A 21,693-nucleotide genomic window follows, 5' to 3' on the forward strand; every position below is an offset into this window, starting at 1 on the left:
AAACTTTCACCGACAACTACAAAAATAGACAATTTAGGACGAAAACGATTGACCAAGTAAGACTAGTTTAAGAAATGATATTTTGACCAACTAATATATAGTTTTTCTCTTGAAAAAGGTCACATCCCCTGACTGATACGTCGGGAAGAATAGAATAAAATCGTTTAATTTTCAAAGACTGAGAGAGCCAACTTCTTCCGCAAAATCCTAAAGAATTTCAAAGAAGTTTCAGCGGAAAATCCAAAGAATTTTCCCTGGAAATGCATATCCCATTGCACACAAATACCATTCATGTGGTGGTTGTGGAGATGCAGAGTGCTTTCCGTATTTTGTAGAAGCAAACACTGCACGATTGCACTCTAGCATTCTTCTTCTTATTAAACTGACTCTGTGGTCAGTGGCGTAATTGATGAAAAAATGTATGAGCTGCTAAAATTGAACTTAGCAACTACTGACATATTCAGACAGTGTAAGCTAAGCTCAAGGATTACAACATCAATTTAACAACTACAGACAAAGATCCCAGCACAGGTGAAGATCAAAGACCAACGAGCGACAGAAACGCGGTGCAAACTGCCTGTATTAATTGAGCTGTTTGGGAAAATTTCTATTCCTCTTCTGGTGCATCGAAAATGGCTTCACACTGATTCGCTTTGCTGCTAGCCGCAGCCGATTATCCCTAGGGAAAGCGGTGCTGCCTACGGAAACACCTCTCATCTCGTTTTCCAGGAAAATCAGATTTTGTTCCACGGAAATCAGTGTTTCTCAAATTAAAAACTTTCGGAAAAAGCAGCCTTCATTTTCAAAAGCTGCTCAATGAGTCTGAACTTTCTTCAACTCGTGAGAGCTGGCTACTTGGCTGGTTGCCTTTTATCTGACTGTTGTGATCTTCTGTACTTGTGTCTTCTGTGTTTGTTGAAATACTGCTTCCATCCTGCTATTACATTCATCCATCATTATTTCCCAGACACAAAGTTTGTGAATCATGCATTGAACTTCATTGTGACATTTCATATTTATAGAAATTAATTTCCTTTTTGGTGTAACGTTGAAACTGGAACGAGAGGCTTCTCAACTCTCTCTGTATACCACGTGGTAGGTACGAAGTTACTCTCTGTCCAAGGAAGCCAAGAAAGTTACTGGACCGAGCAGGTATCGAACCTCAGCATGGGTTCCATGGTGAGTTCGTTCCATTTAATTTTTTGATTCGCCTGGCAATTGCTTAAAATTCACTACTTTTTGAAAATCTTCAAAACTTATATATTTTCTTAACATTGAACTGTTATTTATAATTCATACGTCGCCTTATTTTGCGAATAGTGCGACTAGTTTTCGATGTGTTTCAAAAGCAATATGTGCTCTAGAATCCCTGTGCAAAGCTCAGCAAAACAATGTCCCTTAGTGCTTGCCAGCATTTAATGAAGTACTACAATATCCAATCCCGTTACGTCCAATACCACTGGTTAACTCAATGACCTCCTCGCCTGTCCCCAGCAAAGAACCGCCCCATCTACCTATTGACGATTCTGAGACCATCCCAAACGAGTGCCAAGCGGAATTGAATCAAGTTGGTCATTGAAATTGCATCCAAGAGTTTATGTAATATCACGGGATGCAGCAACCAGCCACCGATACTGTTCTGTTCTCTATCGGCCGGCGTGGTGACGATGCTATCGAATGGCACACTACTACCGTAGTTTGTGGTGTCGAGCTCAGCGTCACCGTCATACAATAAACGTCCACTCTCCGGTTCGGTCCGGTCAATCGACGAACGTGCGCTTGGGGAGAAGAAAACCTCCGTCCGGCGGCAAGTGCTTTCGGGACGGACTCCAAACGGGCGCGATTGGCAGGAATTAATTATCTATCCGATGTCATTGCCGGAGATGGCGATGCATTCACACACACGCGGCGTGCTTTGTGCTGCTCTGTAGGGCGCGTACGGAGTACGATGTTGGCAATGCAAACCTTAGGAAGCTCTTTGTGAAAGGAAAAGGGTTGCATTTGCTAAACCGATTTCGTTGCATGGAAGGTAACGCAATTTCGAGGCACTTTTTGAGAAAGCTTGGAATTAGGACCACACTCAATGTAAACGCTTAACAAGGTTGTCCTACCTATTGTTTATAATGCTCAGAATGAAAAGAAGATGATTTACACAATTTTCTGGTGGTCTAGGATCTTTTTGACAAGATAATTTCTTTGACTTCCTTGACAAAAGAATATTTAAATAACAATGACTCCCCAACGTCATGAAAAACATGATAAAACCAAAATTGAATCTGTTATGGTTTTATCCTGGCTTTCAAAACTTTTTCAAAACTAAAATGCTTCTTGGGTATCTTCATGTTTCCAATATGGTATACGAATTTCATAAAAAGTGCTCTATAGAACAAACATTTGTATGATTACATACATACATTTATTTGTTCAACATCACATTTAAGACAAGACATAATCAACAATAGTACGCCACAATACTCGGTTCGTGGCTGCCGCTCTCCATCCTCGATCGCGCCCAATGCTCGCCAAGTCACGCTCCACCTGGTCCGCCCATCATGCTCTCAGCGCTCCACGCCTTCTTGTGCCAACCGGATCAGTTGCAAACACCAGCTTTGCATGGTTGTTGTCCGGCATTCTTGCAACATGCCCTGCCCACCGTATCCTTCCGGCTTTGGCCACCTTCTGGATGCTGGGTTCGCCATAAAGTGCAGCGAACTCGTGGTTCTTCCTTCGCCGCCACACACCGTTCTCCTTCACACCGCCGAAGATCGTCCTTAGCACGCGTCGCTCGAAAACTCCGAGTGCTTGCAGGTCCTCCTCGAGCATGGTCCATGTCTCGTGCCCGTAGAGGACCACCAGTCTTATTAGCGTTTTGTACATGGTGCATTTGGTGCGTGGGTGAATCTTTTTCGACCGCAGTTTCTTCTGGAGCCCGTAGTAGGCCCGACTTCCGCTGATGATGCGCCTCCGAATTTTACGGCTGTTGTTGTCAGCCGTCAGTAAGGATCCGAGGTAGACGAATTCCTCCACCACCTCGAAAGTATCCCCGTCTATCGTAACACTACTACCCAGACGGATCCGGTCGTGTTCGGTTCCGCCTACCAGCATTCACCACCAGTCAGACCTTTGCTGCTTCGCGTATCAGGCGGGTGTACAGCTCTGCCACCGTTCTAAATGTTCTGGCAATAATGTCCATGTCGTCCGTAAAAGCACACAAATTGACCGGATTTTATGAAAATCGTTCCCCGGCTGTTGAGCACGGCTCGTCGCATCACACCTTCCAGAGCAATGTTGAAGAGTAGGCATGAGAGCCCATCACCTTGTCTCAGTCCCCGGCGAGATTCGTACGCAGTTTTGCACACCGTCCATCGTTGCTTTAATCAGTCTAATCAGCTTCCCAGGAAAGCCGTTTTCGTCCATGATTCTTCATAGCTCTGCGCGGTCGATACTGTCGTATGCCGCGTTGAAGTCGATGAGCAGGTGATGCGTTGGGACCTGGTATTCACGGCATTTCTGGAGGATCTGGTCCGTTGTCGACCGGCCGTCGATGAAGCCGGCTTGATAACTTCCCACAAACTCATTCGTTTTAGGTGACAGACGACGGAAGATGATCTGGGATAGCACTTTGTAGCCAGCATTCAAAATAGTGATCGCCCTGAAGTTCTCACATTCCAAATGGTCGCCTTTCTTGTGAATGGGGCAGATTACCCCTTCCTTCCACTCCTCCTGTAGCTGTTCGGTTTCCCAGATCCTGATTATCAGCCGATGCAGACAGGTGGCCAACTTTTCTGGTCCCATCTTGATGAGTTCAGCTGCGATACCATCTTTACTAGCTGCTTTGTTGGTTTTGAGCTGGTGAATGGCATCCTTAACTTCCCTCAGCGTGGGAGTTGGTTCATTTCCATCCTCCGCTGCACTGGCGTCGTTGTTTCCTCCGCTGCCGTGGGCTCCCGTGCCTACGTTCTCCACGCCGTTCAGGTGCTAATCGAAGTGCTGCTTCCACCTTTCGATCACCTCACGTTCGTCCGTCAAGAGGCCTCCGTCTTTATCCCTGCATATTTCGGCTCGTGACACAAAGCCGTTGCAAGATGCGTTGAGCTTCTGATAGAACTTCCGTGTTTCTTGGGAACGGCACAGCAGTTCCATTTCTTCACACTCCGCTTCTTCCAGGCGGCGCTTTTTCTCCCGAAATAGGCGGGTCTGCTGTTTCCGCTTCTGTTTATAATGTTCCACGTTCTGTCGAGTCCCTTGCTGCAGCATTACCGCCCTCGCTGCGTTCTTTTCCTCAAAAACCGTTCTGCACTCTTCGTCGAACCATTCGTTCCATCGATTCCGTTCCACGTACCCGATGGTGCTCTCGGCTGCGTCGTTGATGGCTGCTTTCACTGTACTCCAGCAGTCCTCTAGAGGGGCCTCATCGAGCTCGTCCTCGTCTGGCAACGCGGCCTCGAGATTCTGCGCGTATGCTGAGGCGACATCCGATTGCTTCAGTCGCTCTAGGTTGTACCGTAGTGGTCGCCGGTACCGTACATTGTTGATGACGGAGAGTTTTGGGCGCAGTTTCACCATCACCAGATAGTGGTCGGAGTCCATGTTGGCGCCAAGATAGGTTCTGACATCAATAATGTCGGAGAAGTGCCGTCCGTCAATCAGAACGTGGTCGATTTGAGAATCCGTCTGCTGTGGTGATCTCCAGGTGTAACGATAAGGGAGGCTGTGTTGGAAAAAGGTGCTACGTATGGCCATATTTTTGGAGGCGGCGAAATCAATGAGTCGTAGGCCGTTTTCATTCGTTTGCTGGAGGGCGCTGAACTTACCAATCGTCGGTCTGAATTCCTCCTCCTGGCCTACCTGAGCGTTCAAATCTCCTATGATGATCTTGACGTCGTGGCTTGGGCAGCGATCGTACTCGCGTTCGAGCTTCGCGTAAAATGCGTCCTTGTCATCATCAGTGCTTCCGGAGTGTGGGCTGTGCACGTTTATTATGCTAATGTTGAAGAATCGGCCCTTGATCCTCAACCTGCACATTCTTTCGTCGATCGGCCACCAACCGATCACGCGCCTCTGCATGTCGCCCATCACTATAAAAGCTATTCCCAGCTCACGTGTGTTGCCGCAACTCTGGTAGATGGTATGATTACCTCTAAACGTTCGCACCATAGATCCTGTCCAACACACCTCCTGCAGCGCTACGATGCCGAACCCGCGGTCCTTCAGTAGATCGGTGAGTATGCGGGTGCTCCCAATGAAGTTGAGAGATCGGCAGTTCCCCGTACCGAGTTTCCAATCGCAAGTCCTTTTTGTTCGCTGGGGTCGTTGCCGTAGGTCTCGGTTCGTATTATTCTGTTGTTGATTTTCCGTTACAATGTTTTTTTACGACTGGCTCGTAGGGCCTGACACCAACCTCCTACTTTCCGAAGGACCATAGTGCACAGTTGAGCTTAGAGTCCTTCCCTGGCACTCGGGCGTAGATCAGCCGCCGCTTACATGGGGATCAGACGCTGTTGTGGGCCGCTCCTCCTGGAGAACAGACGCTCAAGTTTGCAAAAGCAAATCCCCCCTTCCCTGTCAGCCTACGACCAAAGTTCCCACCGGGGTTGGTTACCCGATCTTCCCTAAGGTTGCTCATAGTTTCCGGCCGGTACCGCGAGGAGGTAGGGATAGGAGTTGCTGGGCAGAGGCTAGTGGATCACAATGGGATCTGAATTACGCAGCATACCCAGCCTTTACCGTGCCACATTTGTATGATTATTTGTATTGAATATCATTAATGCTCTCAATAATGCCATGGCTTGAAGTTTTAGAGATTCAACATGAAATCGAACCACAACCAAAATAAATCTCCGACTTCAAGTCCATAAAAGTTAGCGAATTATCTACTGCACATCAATTTGATTCACACATGTCAGCAATAAAACTGCAATTTCACATTATTTGTCTGATTTGCTGACCTCCCGGAATGGCAGTTTAGCCCATATGCAGGAGAGCGATAAAAGTTTAATTGACTCAAACAACATGGCAACAACAAATCATAAACTTCTACCACTCCGACTCCAAAGCACGGGCGCTTTCCTTCCATGTTTTCCCCCCTCTCCAACGGCTTGCAAAACGTTCATAAAATCGACATTAATCGCCCATCATAAATTATAACCTTTTGAACATGTCACAGAGAGAGAGAGAAAAACGGGGCGCATCCCACCCACGACCATGTGAGTGCGGGCGGCTTATACCTGCAATGAACTTACCTCATCAATCATCATCACGTGTGTGCGCGGCGGCGATGATGGTGTTGGATGCCATTTCACACTCGACAAAAAACTCTGAAAATAACGCGCCCGAATGAACCATCTAAATCAAACAATAAACAAACACACGAAGCGATGGACCACGCGAGGCGCTCGTGATGCTGGTGATGCTGGTGGAGGGGAACGCGCGAAAATGACCAGGCACTACTGCTTGGGTGCTGCTACATGGATGATGAAGCTCAACAGCCAGCACTTCGACGGCCACAAATGACCAGATAATGATGATCTTTTAGCCGGTCTCACACCCAGCCTCACTTGTGCTCCCTAGGAAGAAGTGATCCGAGTTGGATGCTTCGAGTTGTACTGCGCAAATATTTTTTTAATAAAAAAAAATGTGAAAAGGTAATCCACGATTACTTATTCATTTTCAGTCCTTCAAATGCATAAAGTTTACCAGATAATCTGAAGAAATTTAAAACTTCACAGCTCACAGCTCAACGTCTTAAGAATAAAGTAAGGAAAACGATCTGACATAATTTCAAGCTGATCACTAAAAAAAAAAGATTTTTATTCCACCAACATAATTTGAACTAAATGACCATCATCAGTATCACAAATCCCATCGCAACCAGCACAAACCCCGTACTACCGGCCATCACATTCGGAGCTGCCTCACTTCTGCTGCGTACCAAATGAATTAAAATCTTGCGTAGAGCCTTCTGACGGCGTCGTTCCATCTCTTCCTCTGCAGTGGCCGAACTGTTGAACGTATGGTTGGTTGTTGGAGCTACCTCCTGATGGGTGGTACTACACACTACCCCTGTTGAGGTGGATGTTTCCGTGGTTACTGGCGGCGATGGTTCCAACAAAAATAGTGGACAAGTTGAAGTGGTCGTCGGGTTTTCACAGCGCTCCCAATTTTGATCGAGTTTCTGATGCTGTATCTTCTTCGTAGGGCTTTTCTCGAAATTGTCCGCAAAATATTCCGAAGCAGCTATATGCGTCAATGGTGAATGGATTTGATTGGAAGGAACGGAGTACAGCGCATTCAAGTTGCTTGCTTGGACAGCTGGTTCCATGCCATCTTCTCCATACAAAGGATTAGAAAGGCTTTCATTGATGTTCTTGAAATATCCAGGAAGACTTTTTGTATCTTTCATATTGTCTTCGAAAGTGCTGCGACCCGGTAGCTGAGCTCTATGAGAATCATTCTCGATACTTTCGATAATGGAGGAACCTTCAAATGCATCTGACAGAACCGACACATTCATCGCAGGGAAGTCACCCTGCGCTTCTAAGAAGTTTGATTTTTCGATTAGGTCTTCTATCGCATTTGAAAATGTGTCAGTATGGGGCTTCTCAATATCATCCAGAGCAACTGTTACCAAACCGGAAATTTCTGCCATCCTCAACCCAAAAGTTCTTTCATCATGAGAGCTTTCATTAGAGTTGTTCGACATCTTCTGCTTTTCATCCGGTAAGGAAACGTTCACCTGCTGCAACAATTGCTTGATTTCTGGTTGGTACGCTCTGTTGCGATAAAAAAAAATGAGATCGTCAATAAATAAATGGAATTTTAAAAAACACTTTCAAAAGCCAGATTGCGTCAGACGACGGAACCAAGATCAACAAAAATGGCAAGAGCTTAGATAGTCCGGCCAACGTTTCAAAATTATAATTTTTTATCCAAACATTAGTCTTTCCATTCTCTGTAGAATTTGTTTAAAGAAATTATCTAATGAATATCTGTAATACTCCATAAAAGAACTGTTGAAAAAATCCAAACCTGAAGTTCCAAAAAAAACCCTTAAACTCTGAAAAAGTCTCTGGAGACATTTTCAAATGAATCCATGACGGTATCTCTGAAGGAAGTATTGAAGAAATATGCAGCAAAATTTTCGTAAAAATCTAAGAAAGAAATTTAAAATTATTCTCCAGAGAAATGTCAAAAAACATGGAAAGTTTTCATTATTGATATTATTCCTTCACATGTATTGGAAAATCAACAATGAAGTTTATCCTCACTTGAACGTAGCTTCTGGGAGTCCTAAACAACTGATTTAGGAAGTAAGACTTGCCATTTTTCGATTTTTTTGCTTTTCATATAAGTGTGGGCCACCTTAACCCGTTAACGCCCAAGGTGTCTCACAATTTAAATCTTCAAAAAAAAATGTTATCAACGGTCGAGTTCCAATAAAATAAACATGATTTGACGAAAAAAATGGAAGTCTATGGTGTAGCACTAAAAAAAAATCTTCATTGTAGGTCCTCAATATCTAATAATTTTCTCGAGTTCTATTTCAGCACAAATACTACGCTATCATTATATTCTGATCCGTATAGATACAATACAGCTCCAAACAAGTGAGAGAGATGATAATCATTCAAAGAGAATAGAAAAAGGACTTTTAAATTGGGGCAGAAATATAACCCGATAAACGCCTAAAAGTATGCAATGCATGGTTCTTGTAATTTCATGTAATTTTGACTGTCAGTGTTCAACATTTCTCATTTTGTTTAACAAATCAAATAAAGAGAGCTCACTATGTGTAGCATAACCAAATGTTAAAATACAGTAGAAGTTAAATTTTTCACAGATAATCATTTCTAATAAAGTAATTGAGTTTTTTCTTCAGCTCCCCACAAACTCTCTATACGTACTCACCATACATAAACTTTTCAAAAATATTTGAGTATTATTCTTTTTAATTTGTATCGTTTGACAAATACATATTTCGACCTCAACTATAAGATCGTCTTCAGTGTCTCGTACTTACAGGTATTCCACTAACACGCCCAGGTTCATCATCACTCCATTTTTTGATATAAAATTTCAACCAGATATACTCTACACGGCTTCTCTATTTATGTTTGCACTACTCCATGATTTTTTATTCGTGAACAATGTGTGGATTTTATGGTGTTATACTGGGCACTATCAAAGTTACATCGAAAAGATAATGTGTCTTTCGGCTACATGAAAAATGATAAACTACCCAAAAATTCAATTTTATTCGATATACCAATTGCAATTTTGAATTACATACAGAAGTCTGAAAAACATAACGCTGGGGGAGAAGAACATTCCCAGTAGAAATACCCGAAGAAATCCCGGGAGGATTTACTGAAGGAATTCTAAGAGGTATATCTGATAGAGTTCTGAGGGAATCTCAGCTGAAAGCTGGGTAGGAATCCCTGAAATAATCACAGATGAAACCCCGGGAGAAATTGCTGTATAAATTCCGGCTCGTAGAAAAAATTCCATTAAGATTCTCTGAATATGTATCAACAAAACACTTTGAAAGTATACTAAAATGAATCTATGAAGTAATTCCAGAAGAATTCCGTGAAAGAATGCTTGTTAAAATATCTGAAAGAATCCCTTCAGAAATTTCTGAAGCAATTCTGGCAGAAATCCCTGAAGTTATTCCTGAAGCAATCCCGTAAAGAATACCTGATGGAATCCTTAGAGAGATCATGACAAGAATACTGGCCAGAAGCTGAGCAGGCATTCCTTCAAGAACCAAAGAAGATGTTTCTATGATCTAGGATTGCCTGAAAAAAATCTCGGAAGAAACATATATTTTTGCCTTTCTCGTACACTAAGTGTACTGGAAAGGCTATATGTTCACTCCAAAAATGGCTTTTTGATAGAAGGTCCGGAGGGTCGAGTCACATATACTAATCAACTCAGCTCGACGAATTGAGGTGATGTCTGTGTGTGTGTATGTGTGTATGTGTGTATGTGTGTGTGTGCGTGTGTGTGTATGTGTGTATGTGTGTGTACAAAAAACTCACATCACTTTTTGGCAGTAAACCTCAACCGATTTTAATGACCGACGGTTCATTCGACGCGGCATATAGTCCCATTGTTTCCTATTGAAAATGGTTCGGATCGGTCCAGCCGTTCCGGAGTTATGGCCATTTAGGTGTACCGGACCGGTACCCCTGGGAGGGGCCAGACATAAAAATGCAACAAACCCATGCATGCGACACATCAAACTACGGCATTTCCGATAACCTGATGAATGGTAAGCAGAAAAATAGTCTCAGACCATATCAGAACCAGTAGTGTTCCGGAACCGGTTCCGGATGTCCCGTCGGAAGTGGTCAAATATAAAAGAGAACTAAACCCATACATGTGACACATCAAGCAGCGGCATTTCCGATAACCTGGTGAACGGTTAGCAGGAAAACAGCATCAGACCATATCTGAACTTGTAGTGTCCCGGAACCGGTTCTGGGTGTCCCGCCGGAAGTGGCCAAATATAAAATTTAACATAACTCATTCACGCGACACATCAAACAGCGACATTTTTGTTAACCTGATGAACGGTTAGCAGGAAAATAGTATCAGACCATATCTGAACCGGTAGTGTTCCGGAACCGATTGCGGATGTTCCGCCGGAAGTGGCCAAATATAAAAGAGGACCAAACCCGTGCATGCGACACATCAAACCACGACATTTCCGATAATCTGATGAACGGTTAGCAGGAAAACAGTATCAAACCATATCTGAACTGGTAGTGTTCCGGAACTGGTTCTGGGTGTCCCGCCGGAAGTGCCAAAATATAAAATTGAACATAACTCATTCATACGACACATCAAACAGCAGCATTTTCGGTAACCTGATGAATGGTAAGCAGAAAAATAGTCTCAGACCATATCAGAACCAGTAGTGTTCCGGAACCGGTTCCGGATGTCCCGCCGGAAGTGGACAAATATAAAATAGAACCAAACCCATGCGTGCGACACATCAAGCAGCGGCATTTCCGATAACCTGGTGAACGGTTAGCAGGAAAACAGCATCAGACCATATCTGAACTTGTAGTGTCCCGGAACCGGTTCTGGGTGTCCCGCCGGAAGTGGCCAAATATAAAAGTGAACCAAACCCATGCATGCGACACAGCAAAGCGCGGCTTTTTGATAACCTTATGAACGTTGGCAAGCAAATTGGTTCAGACTATGCAGGGTGTTAGGTTCGTGAATGCAAACTTTTTAAGGAGTGATAGAGGATCATAAATGGTAAAAAAAAATGTGTACCCATATGGTCAAATCTCAACCGTTACGTAGTGATAGAACTTTACATGTTTTTGACTTTGCTTGCCTCAAACTGGCTACAACTTGAAAATAGTTAAACTTATCGCAGCTTTTTAACCCTCATTCGAAAGTTCATTGATTGATTGATTGATTGATTGATTTGTCTTTATTAAATAGACTTTCAGCCCTTGGCAGGTTCGTCTCTGCGGCTTAATAAATTTTCTACTTAAAAGATCTTTCAATCTATTGGTTTGGTTAAATAACTTAGTTTTCTAAAGCAAATAAGCTCGAAAGTATTGATTTTGATCTGTTTTTTGTAAATTATCTTTTAAAAATGCGTAATAAATTTGAAATTTCTTTTAGGAAAATTCGAGGCCACTGTTCCGTTCTACAACTCGTTCTTTGACTTCAAACGTCTAGCTCCTCTTGTGTTCTTGTTATTCCAAACAAACATCGTATTTCATGAATTTGCAAATGTAAAGGTAAGCACTTTTTTGCACACTGTGCCGCTGGAGGAAGTGGCTAAATCTGAAAGTGAACCAAACCCATGCATGCGACACCACAAATCAAGGCTTTTAGGTTACATGATGAACAGCCGACAAGACAAAAGTCTCAGACCAATCAGTGCACTACGGAACCGATTCCGTCTGTCCCACCGGAAATATAAAATTTAAAAGGGAATCAATACATGTGACATATCAAATGATTTATTCGGTAACCTGATGAATAGTTAGCAACAACAAAAAAAAGTCTCAGACCAAATGTGGGACAACAGGTCCTGTCCGGGAACCGATTTTGGGTGTCTTGTCATAAGTGGTAAAATATAAAGGTGACCCGAACCTGTGCATGCGACACACCAAATCGCGGCTTTTCCAATAATCTAATTAACTGTTTGTCAGCAAAAAGTCTCAGACGCACATTTGGGAGAACCGGTAGTGTTGAAGAACAGGTAACGAGTGCCCCGCCAGAAATGGTAAAATATAGAAGTAAGCCAAATTCATGCATGAGGCCATTAAGTACGTCACGATCCTAGGGGAGAGGGAGTTGTTAAAGTGCGACAAGCAATGTATTAAGTATAGGAGAAACCCGTACGAAAGGGGCAGAGGGGAGCTTGAAACATTCCTAATTTCAGCGTGACATACTTAATGGATGCTCCCCATGGAACACATCAATTCGCGGCTTTTTAGGCCGCCTGGTACCCAGTTGACAAGAAAATAGCCACAAATAATATTTGGGACAACCAGTAGTGTCATGGAATCGGTTCCAGGTGCCCGCTGGAAATGGACAAACGTAATATTATGAAAGTGAACAAAACCAATGTTTATCAATGGTAAATCAAATTGTGGCTTTTTTATAGACTGGTAATCGTTGTAGAAATAGTCAAAGTCCTCATATGCAAGAGAATAAAATCGTAACCAAAGTAATTTCACCAAACCACATTATTTCAAATTTCTGTGGTGTTAATATAAAGTAGGAATGATCAACGTGTTATGGGAAAATTATGATTTGATCGCATCAACACTGGCACGAGAAAGGCACTATCACCACTAGGTGGATTAATCCGGTTTTTTCATAGTTTTTTCGGGAGGATACTGTTGGATCTCGCTCCAACGTCGTCGGCCGGCGTCATCACAGGCAGCTTCGAACCGACCCAAGCTGCGAAGCGTATGAGGAACAGCCCATTCATCCAGTCAGCCACGCTGTCTATTGTATGATAGCGTTGTCAGCCTAATCGCACGTTGGGCTCCCTGCAGCATGCAGCGCAGCGCGAGGCTACATTCATTCTATTATTTTTGGCTCGTTTACATATTTGCTAATTCTACGCGACAGTTCATTTTCGAGCAGTATTGGCGTCAATTTAGTGCAATGTAAACACTTTTTAGTCCGAAGAAGGCCGCTCCAGCTAAGAAAGCTGCGCCGTGGTCTTTTTACGAATTTAACTATTTATTCGCACCACCGTGTGGCAGTGCTCCACACGGCGGTGATATGACGAGATACACTATCATGATACAGTTTGCTCAGTCACCTTTTATAGGTGACTGATAGTACGGATAATGACACAAAACAGATAGAAAATAAAAGAATGAATGTAGCCTCGCGCTGCGCTGCATGCTGCAGGGAGCCCAACGTGCGATTAGGCTGACAACGCTATCATACAATAGACAGCGTGGCTGACTGGATGAATGGGCTGTTCCTCATACGCTTCGCAGCTTGGGTCGGTTCGAAGCTGCCTGTGATGACGCCGGCCGACGACGTTGCATGTTGTATCTCGCACCGGCAGCAGCGGCGCAGCTTTCTTAGCTGGAGCGGCCTTCTTCGGCTTGGGAGTCTTGGGCTTCTTGGCAGCAGCCTTCGATGGTTTGGTAGCCTTTTGCTTGGGAGCAGCAGCCTTCTTCACTGCTCCGGCTTTCTTGGCGGACTTGGCACCGGCTGCTTTGGCCTTCTTCTCACCAGCTGGTTTCTTGGCAGCAGGCTTCTTGGCCTTCTTTTCACCAGTGGCTTTCTTCGCAGATGGCTTCTTGGCAGCCTTCTTTTTCTCACCTGCAGCCTTCTTGGGTTTCTTCTCAGCGGCAGCCTTATTATCCTTCAGCTTGAACGATCCTGAAGCACCGGATCCCTTGGACTGAACGAAGGTGCCCTTCTCGAAACCAGCTACTCATCCACCAGCGTACGAAATGGTCTTGGCCGCTCTCAAGAATCTGAAGGAACGGAAGGGATCTTCACTGCAGGCCATCAAGAAGTACATCGGGGCCAATTACAAGTGTGACGTGGCCAAGTTGTCCATTTTCATCAGGAAGGCTCTGAAAGCTGGCGTCGAGAAGGGCACCTTCGTACAGACCAAGGGATCCGGTGCTTCAGGATCGTTCAAGCTGAAGGATAATAAGGCTGCCGCTGAGAAGAAACCTTGGAAGAAACCCAAGAAGGCTGCAGGTGAGAAAAAGAAGGCTGCCAAGAAGCCAGCTGCGAAGAAAGCCACTGGTGAAAAGAAGGCCAAGAAGCCTGCTGCCAAGAAACCAGCTGGTGAGAAGAAGGCCAAAGCAGCCGGTGCCAAGTCCGCCAAGAAAGCCGGAACAGTGAAGAAGGCTGCTGCTCCCAAGCAAAAGGCTACCAAACCATCGAAGGCTGCTGCCAAGAAGCCCAAGACTCCCAAGCCGAAGAAGGCCGCTCCAGCTAAGAAAGCTGCGCCGCTGCTGCCGGTGCGAGATACAACAGATACCTTAAAGGAACAACTGGAAAAAGGAATAATCCTGGAAGGAATCTTTGGAGGAATTCCAGCACAAATCCCTGAAGGAATGCAGATTAGAATAAATAAAAGAATCCTTCCAGGATTTTCCTAAGCAACCCCTGCAAAAATCCCTGAAGAGAACTCCGGAGCAATCCGCACAGCGATCTCGGAAGCAATATCTGAAGGAATCTCGGAAATAAACCTGAGAAGATTCTCGCAAGGAATGCCTGAAGAAATGCTGGAAAGAATTTCTGAAGTTATCTCAAAAAAGAACCCCAGCTCATCTAATCTCAATTCAATTCTTCACCCTACTCTCTAGCCTCTACCTTACTGTCTTCTTTGCCTTCTATTCCAACCCTCTATCCTACGCTCTATCATAACATTCAACCCTTCAACCCTAATGACGTCGGATATTTATTTTTGAGTTCTACTCATGAAGCCCTATCGATAGATACCCATATTGCATGGTATCATAGCTCAAACTCTCATTCTGTGGCCGCCATCTTGAATATGGTCCGCCATCTTGGATTTCGAAATAGAGTCAAATATCGATTTTTGACTTCTATACATGAAGCCCGATCGATAGATACTCATATTGCATGGTAGCATAGCTCAAACAACCATTCCGTGGTCCCCATATTGGATATGGTCCGTCATCTTGGATTTCAAAATGGCGTTAAATATCGATTTTTGAATTCTACTCATCATGCCCGATCGATAGATATCCATATTGAATGGTATTATAGATCAAACTACTCTTCCATGGCCGCCATCTTGGATATGGTCCGCCATCTTGAATTTCAAAATTGCGTCGAATATTCATTTTTGAGTTCTACTTGTGAAGCCCGATCGATAGATACCCATATTGCATAGTATCCGAAGCAGCATTGCCGTTAAAAAGCATATATTCTGGAGTTTTTACCGCCATATTGGAACCTAAGCCGCCATCTTGAATTTCAATACCCCTGCTGCCACCTCCACATCCTAAGGATTGTGTATACCAAATTTGATTGAAATTTCTTGACGCATTTCAGAGTTATGCCTATGTTCCGGCATACATATATACATACGTACATACATATAAACGCACAAATAGACAAACATACAAACATATAAACATACAAGCATATAAACATACAATCATACATACATCGACTTTTGTATGTATTGATTAACAACTCTGCCGAATAAATGAACTGTAAATTGTTAACCATTGTCAAGATTCCAAGGAAATACTTTTTTTCGCATTGCAAATGATGTTCACAGATCGGGACAATATGTCACAAACTATATTGTCCACTATGGGCAAGGTAAGGGTGTGGAGAACATCTTCTCTGAAGAAAGTACATATTCTAAAATTTTGCATAAAGCGCTGTTTGCAGTTCAGAAGGAATTTTTCGGCCTATCTTGATGCATGGGAAATTCCTTGCCTGAATCGCCCAAGAAACCGTTTTTCTTCGATCACAGTACGCAGTTGCGAAGAAATGACAGTTCAAATGGTAGTCACCGTGGAGAGTTTCTGCCAGGAATCGGTCAAGAAGTTTCTTGAGCGATTCCTTTCAAACACCAAACTAGGCTTAATTCTGGAGATATTCACATCAAAAGGACTGTCCTATTTATAGGACGCTGGGCGTTCGGGGCATCTGTCCTATAAATAGAACGCTGGGCGGATATGGGTTAATCTACATACATGAAAGATTTACTGGATAAATTTCTTGAGAAACTCTGAAAAGGAGCGTCTGTAAAAATCCAAGTAGCAATTTTGAAACCAATCCATAGAAGATTTCTTGATGGAATCCTTGAACAAATTTATGATATTATCTCACGAAGAATTTCTGAAGAAATCTTCAGGCTCACGAAGAATTTCTGAAGAAATCTTCAGGCTCACGAAGAATTTCTGAAGGAATCTTCAGTAAAATTTTAAAGGAATCCCTAGAAAAAAATTTGCACAAAACTTTGGAAGAATTCCTAAAGGAGTCTGTGGAAGCTTTGCTAGAAGAATCCGTGGAGAAATTTCTGGAGGAATTCTGAACTTTTGATTTTCTGAAGTAATCGCTTTCACCGTAAAAATCCGAGGATGATTTCCTGAAATAATTTGCGTACGGAATTTCAAAAGAATTAATGGAGGAGTTTCCGAGGGAGCCCATGAAAGGTTTTCTAGAGGATTTCTTGGATAAAGTTTTGAAGGATCATTTAGAGGTAATTCTGAATAAAATTCTAGAGCAATTTCTGAAGAAATCCATGATAAATCTTTAGAAATGAATTCTCAAAACACTTTCATGGAACAATACCTGAAGGAATCGAAAGAGGAAATTCCCAAAGCCATTCCTAGCAGTTTTTTTTTATTAAATTATCTGGAAAATTTTCTGAAGGGATCGCTTTGGGAATTTTTGAATTTTTTTTACATGGAGTCTGGAAATATCTATGAATTGTTTTCGAAATGTATCCTTTAAAACATTTCTGAAGGATTCTCTTAAAGAATTCCTGAAGGAATCACTAAAGGATTTCTGAAGAAATTCATGGGTAAATTTGCAAGATTTTCTAAAAAAAATACCCTTTCGATAATGTTTGGTGAAATAGGTAATAAAACATCTGAAAAAATTTCTGAAAGAAACTCCTGAAATTCTTGGAGAAAATTTGGGTATGCATTGAGTTCGAGAAAGAAGTTCGAAAAGGACCTACTGTGGAAGTAAACCGATATCGAATTTTCAAACAGCTGCAACATGGCGATTACATGGAGAGCTTGGAAAGCAGGATCATGCGAAATCCGATCTAATGAAGGACCTGAAAAATCAGATTTTGGAGTTCCAACGCAAAGGTGGTATCCGCTATTAGGAGCGGTGATGAATCCAAGAAAATCTGGGATTGTGCGGCTAATAGACTAGACCATACAAACTCACGTCGCTTCCAGCCGTGCTTCCGAGAATTCAGCAGTACAAGGTGGGGGTTTCAACAGATTTAAGAGAAATGTTCCACCAGCTGTTAATTCGTCGACCAAATCGTTACTCTCAACGTTTGTTTTTCCGAAACAATCTGGAGGAATTGATAGTAGGTATCTATCAATAATAGATGTATGTTATAACCTTTGGAACCTCATGTTCGCCAGTATCAGATCAGTTTGCTAAAATCAAGAATGTTGAAGAATTGCACGTGTGATCGATGGGATTGTATAAAGTCACTAGTCCTGTTCAACGACGTAGGTTGAACTTGCTCGAACTTGCTCCATCCCGCTCTTTCCCGTTTGTTGACAAATGGGTAAGAGTAGGATGCAGAAACTTCGAGCAAGTTCAACCTACGTCGTTGAACAGGACTACTATGTCGACGACTATCTCCAGAATAGTATGACAGATGACTAAGGCTGCACTGAGGTTTCCCATGGAGGTAAGAGAAGTAATACAGAAAGTAATAGAGAAAGGTGAACGACCAACAAAACGCCAAATGCTGCAATTGGAAATTAAACCACTGCGTCCAATAAGGGGCCGTTCATAAACCACGTAGACTTTTTGGAGGGAGGGGAAGTCTGGCCAAAGTCTACGCTTCACACAAATTTTAAAATTTTTGTATGGACAAAAGTGTACGAGCGGGGAGGGGGGGGGGTCTGAGATGGCCAAATTTTGGTCTATGTGGTTTATGAACAACCCCTAAGCTAAACTTTTAAGTTGATGAGCATATTCGCAATCACCTGGAACTAATTAGTGTATTCCTTGTTCAAAATTTTTCTCCAAGATGTGAGGAATGAGGATGTGTGGCGCGCCGGACTATAGTAGTATAGTAGGTGTGGTGGATCAGTATGTTCCCTAGAATCGAAACATTGTGCATTCCACGATGATACAACTATACATTCTCGTTGATGTCACCTTCCATCACCAGCATGCGAGATAGTCGCTGCAACTACAAAGGTCTCTCCACAGAAGCCTCTCTTCTGAATTTCTCGTCTGGAACTACAAGCAGCGGTTCTCAGTAGTCGATTGACAGCTTAGTTAGACAGTGGATCAAGTGGAGCGATTCCGCCACAGTTTTGGCATGGCTACGATCCGATCATCGCCGTTACAGTTACAATAGGGTATGTGCATCGTTTCGTGGACAATTGCAAACTCAAACGTCGAGGAGAAAGGCTTGAACAACTACCGTCATGTGGGTGTCATTGGGCCAAAGCGGGGTGACATTGGGCCACTACTTCACAAGTTTAGAATACGACGAGAATGCATACTGTGTGCTAAACTACTAGAATACATAATTTTAATATACTTTCATTCAGCATCGGATTCTCTGACTTATACTGAACTAGTGGGATCGATGAACCAATAATGTTACCATGAATGTTACCCTCTATATGCCCAATCCCGGGTAGAGGTAAAATACTGACGATCAAAACATGATATTGGTTTGATTGATATAAGAGATGAAAGATCTTAAAATAATATCTGAAAAATGTTCCTCGAACATCTGAACAATATCAAAATTTGATATTTCAAGATCATACGAATAGCTCGTTGCTATTGGTTAGATCTTACAAAATCTAAATATGATTTGATGATGATGTTCCGGGAGTAAATTTTTGATTATATTTTTAGATCTTTTATCTCTTATGTCAATCAAACCCATATCACTTTTTGATCTCCATATCAAACTATGCTATTATAGTGCTCTTTTCCTCTACTCGGGATGGCACCCCGAACGGCGGAACATCCGAACCAAGACGAATTGAGGGAAGCGAAGAATACTGTGTTGCGAAACGAGCAGTGACTGAACTTCCCAGATGAGATGGTTCTACTTTGGAAATAACATGGTGGGTTTCCTAAGACTAGAAGCTTGTACCAATTGACACTATTGCAATTGATTGTTTGTTGATTGAAGAATCGGTACAGCTCCAAATGCAAAAGATCGTTCAAAACTAACCTCAAACTTAAAATAACTAAAAAGAATGAAAATGGTGTTGTACTTCTTCAAAATCACAATACATACCCGCATTCAGCCCGATAGCAGTCAGTATCGAACGAAAACCTTCCCGCCCGTCCGTACGCTATGAATTGCAACTTGAAATCATTTGGATGCTCCTTGGTGGTACACATTATGACATGTTCTAGCTCTGACCGATCCAACTCTTCTGAAAACTGGAAGGCCAACATCCCATGCCGAAACGGCTTCAAATTTGACGAATTAGGGTGAATCGTTTCCAGTTGTTGCACCCAGTGGAAACCAGCTTGGATATCCTTGGAACTGGTGTCGAACAGCTCCAACTGATAGCGAATGCATTTCTGTGCAACGGATTTACGGTATTTACTGAAGTAATTAATAAATTGAAGAGCTATGTACCTCAGGAATCGTGTTAGCAATCTCTAAAACATCAGTGGTAAGGTTGAGATCATGAACGGCAATCCATGCGATATCCACTCCATCGGAAAGCGAGAAGTTTTTGTGCAGTGTTAAAGTCACATTAGCGAGCCCGACGCCAACAATATCCAATCGGTCAACTTTAGCAATCGTTCTGTGAAATCACAATGTGGATAAGTGAACATCACAAACAGAAAAAAATGGATCGTAGCAAACCTGTTGCCTGTCAACAAACAATGCGCTGTCGTTACGTAGATGCCTTCACCCAAGTGAAACGCAGCGCAGAACTCCTTCTGAAGACGACAAGTATAGTTTGCGCTACATTCGGTTGAGTCTATTGAACCAGAAATTTTACGGTACACAAAACTGGCCTTACGGATTGATTCCCCGTCCGGGACAGCAGTCCACACTACGATACTTGTTAAGGTAATCCACAGGAGAAATTTACGATCTAACGACATTACTCTGAACGTTTTTTGAAACTTTTTCAATTTCTGGAAATCAACAGCCTACTTTGCCCGCTTCGGCAGCTGTCATCAATGAACAGACATTTCTCCGCAACGATGGCGCAAGTAACGCTGCTGTTGCTTCTACTGTCTCTACCAGCGATATTTTCCAAGGCCATCAAAATCGGTGATCACGAGCTAATCGAGACAACGTTCGCCTACCGGAAGAAGCCTAACACTCCGGAGTGGAATAACTGCTTTCCCGTGCTGCCGAACATGAAGTGTCTCCAAAGCGCGGAATTCTGCGGAGCTTTCCATGTGGGGAAAAACTTTTACGTTACCGCTGCCCACTGTCTGGTGGGAGTCGATGGGTAAGATCTTTGCATATCCAGTGATTCAGAAATTTCACCTAACCGAGCTTGCGCTTCCACCACAGTCATATCCAAGACCCGAACGAGCTGGAAATAGTCGGCGTGGGGAAGGTTAACGTGACCATCGCCTTGCATCACGAGTACGTACACAATAGCCCAAACAGCCGGGATGTGGCCTGGATTAAATATGAGCACCCAACGGAGGTACCTATCGTACGGGTAGCCGAAGACATGCCCAGCGTAAGTCCGATCTAAATCTGCACCAGAATGAGGGGTACATCAACCAATTCTGATTAACTTATTTCAGGACTGTCGAGATTACAGATTGGAGGTGTTCGATCCCGCAGCCCAAGGGATGAGCGCTGGCATTAGGTGGGTCGAGAGGCAAATTGAGTTCGTCAACTACATGCCAGATCCAGATACGGGAACTTCAACGAATGTTAATGTTAACGAATACCGGGTGTTCGGCAACAAGGACAGCGCAGACAATTTCCATGTCTTCCTTTGCATTGGCGCTAACTCCGAGGGTCTGCACGAGGTTCACTATATGCAGATCGGTAGAATTGAGAGGTACCTGATGACCATCGATTGCCATTTCGTGAAGTGTGGGTGAGTACAATACTGGTGGCATTAGCTCATAAGCATTCATAGTAGATTGGAAATGTATTGGATCGCTGAGTTTGCGTAAATGACACATACCGCACTCCTATTGTCATTTTGATCCCTTTTGCACCAAAATGAAGACAACCACTCTTATTTTTTCTAAAAGTCGGTACTCGAAACTTTGAAAACCGTTTCGAGGAAGCAGCAAATGTCTTGACGTTCAGTCAAAATTTGACATTTTTTGCGATGGTGTCCCGTTACGCTGTATTTCTTGTTTTTTTTTTTTTTTTTTTTGAAGAAAAAAGGCCCGATTCTTAATAACAACGTACAATCTTTTATTCAAATTCTTTGTAAAATTCGGTTCTTTAAAGTTCTGTTTGCAAGTGGCTGCACAACATAATTAATGTCAAACATCGATCAATACGATCAA

General features: G+C 43.1%; 2 protein-coding genes across 4 annotated transcripts in view; both read right to left on the bottom strand.

Annotated features, from left to right (window-relative positions):
* Window positions 1–21,693, bottom strand: part of LOC109622131 (beta-1-syntrophin) — an 804,166-nt gene that overhangs the window by 607,834 nt on the left and 174,639 nt on the right. The window lies entirely within an intron of this gene.
* Window positions 6,154–20,343, bottom strand: LOC134289797 (uncharacterized). The gene is made up of 4 exons (XM_062856322.1): window positions 20,060–20,343; window positions 19,826–19,997; window positions 19,475–19,767; window positions 6,154–7,772 (listed from the first exon to the last, which is right to left on the bottom strand). Exons 1-4 carry the CDS (start codon window positions 20,302–20,304, stop codon window positions 6,833–6,835), a joined length of 1,650 nt encoding a protein of 549 aa, XP_062712306.1. The 5' UTR covers window positions 20,305–20,343; the 3' UTR covers window positions 6,154–6,832.

The sequence above is a fragment of the Aedes albopictus genome, chromosome 3 (assembly GCF_035046485.1).
Source record: "Aedes albopictus strain Foshan chromosome 3, AalbF5, whole genome shotgun sequence".
Classification (NCBI taxonomy): Eukaryota; Metazoa; Arthropoda; class Insecta; order Diptera; family Culicidae; genus Aedes; species Aedes albopictus.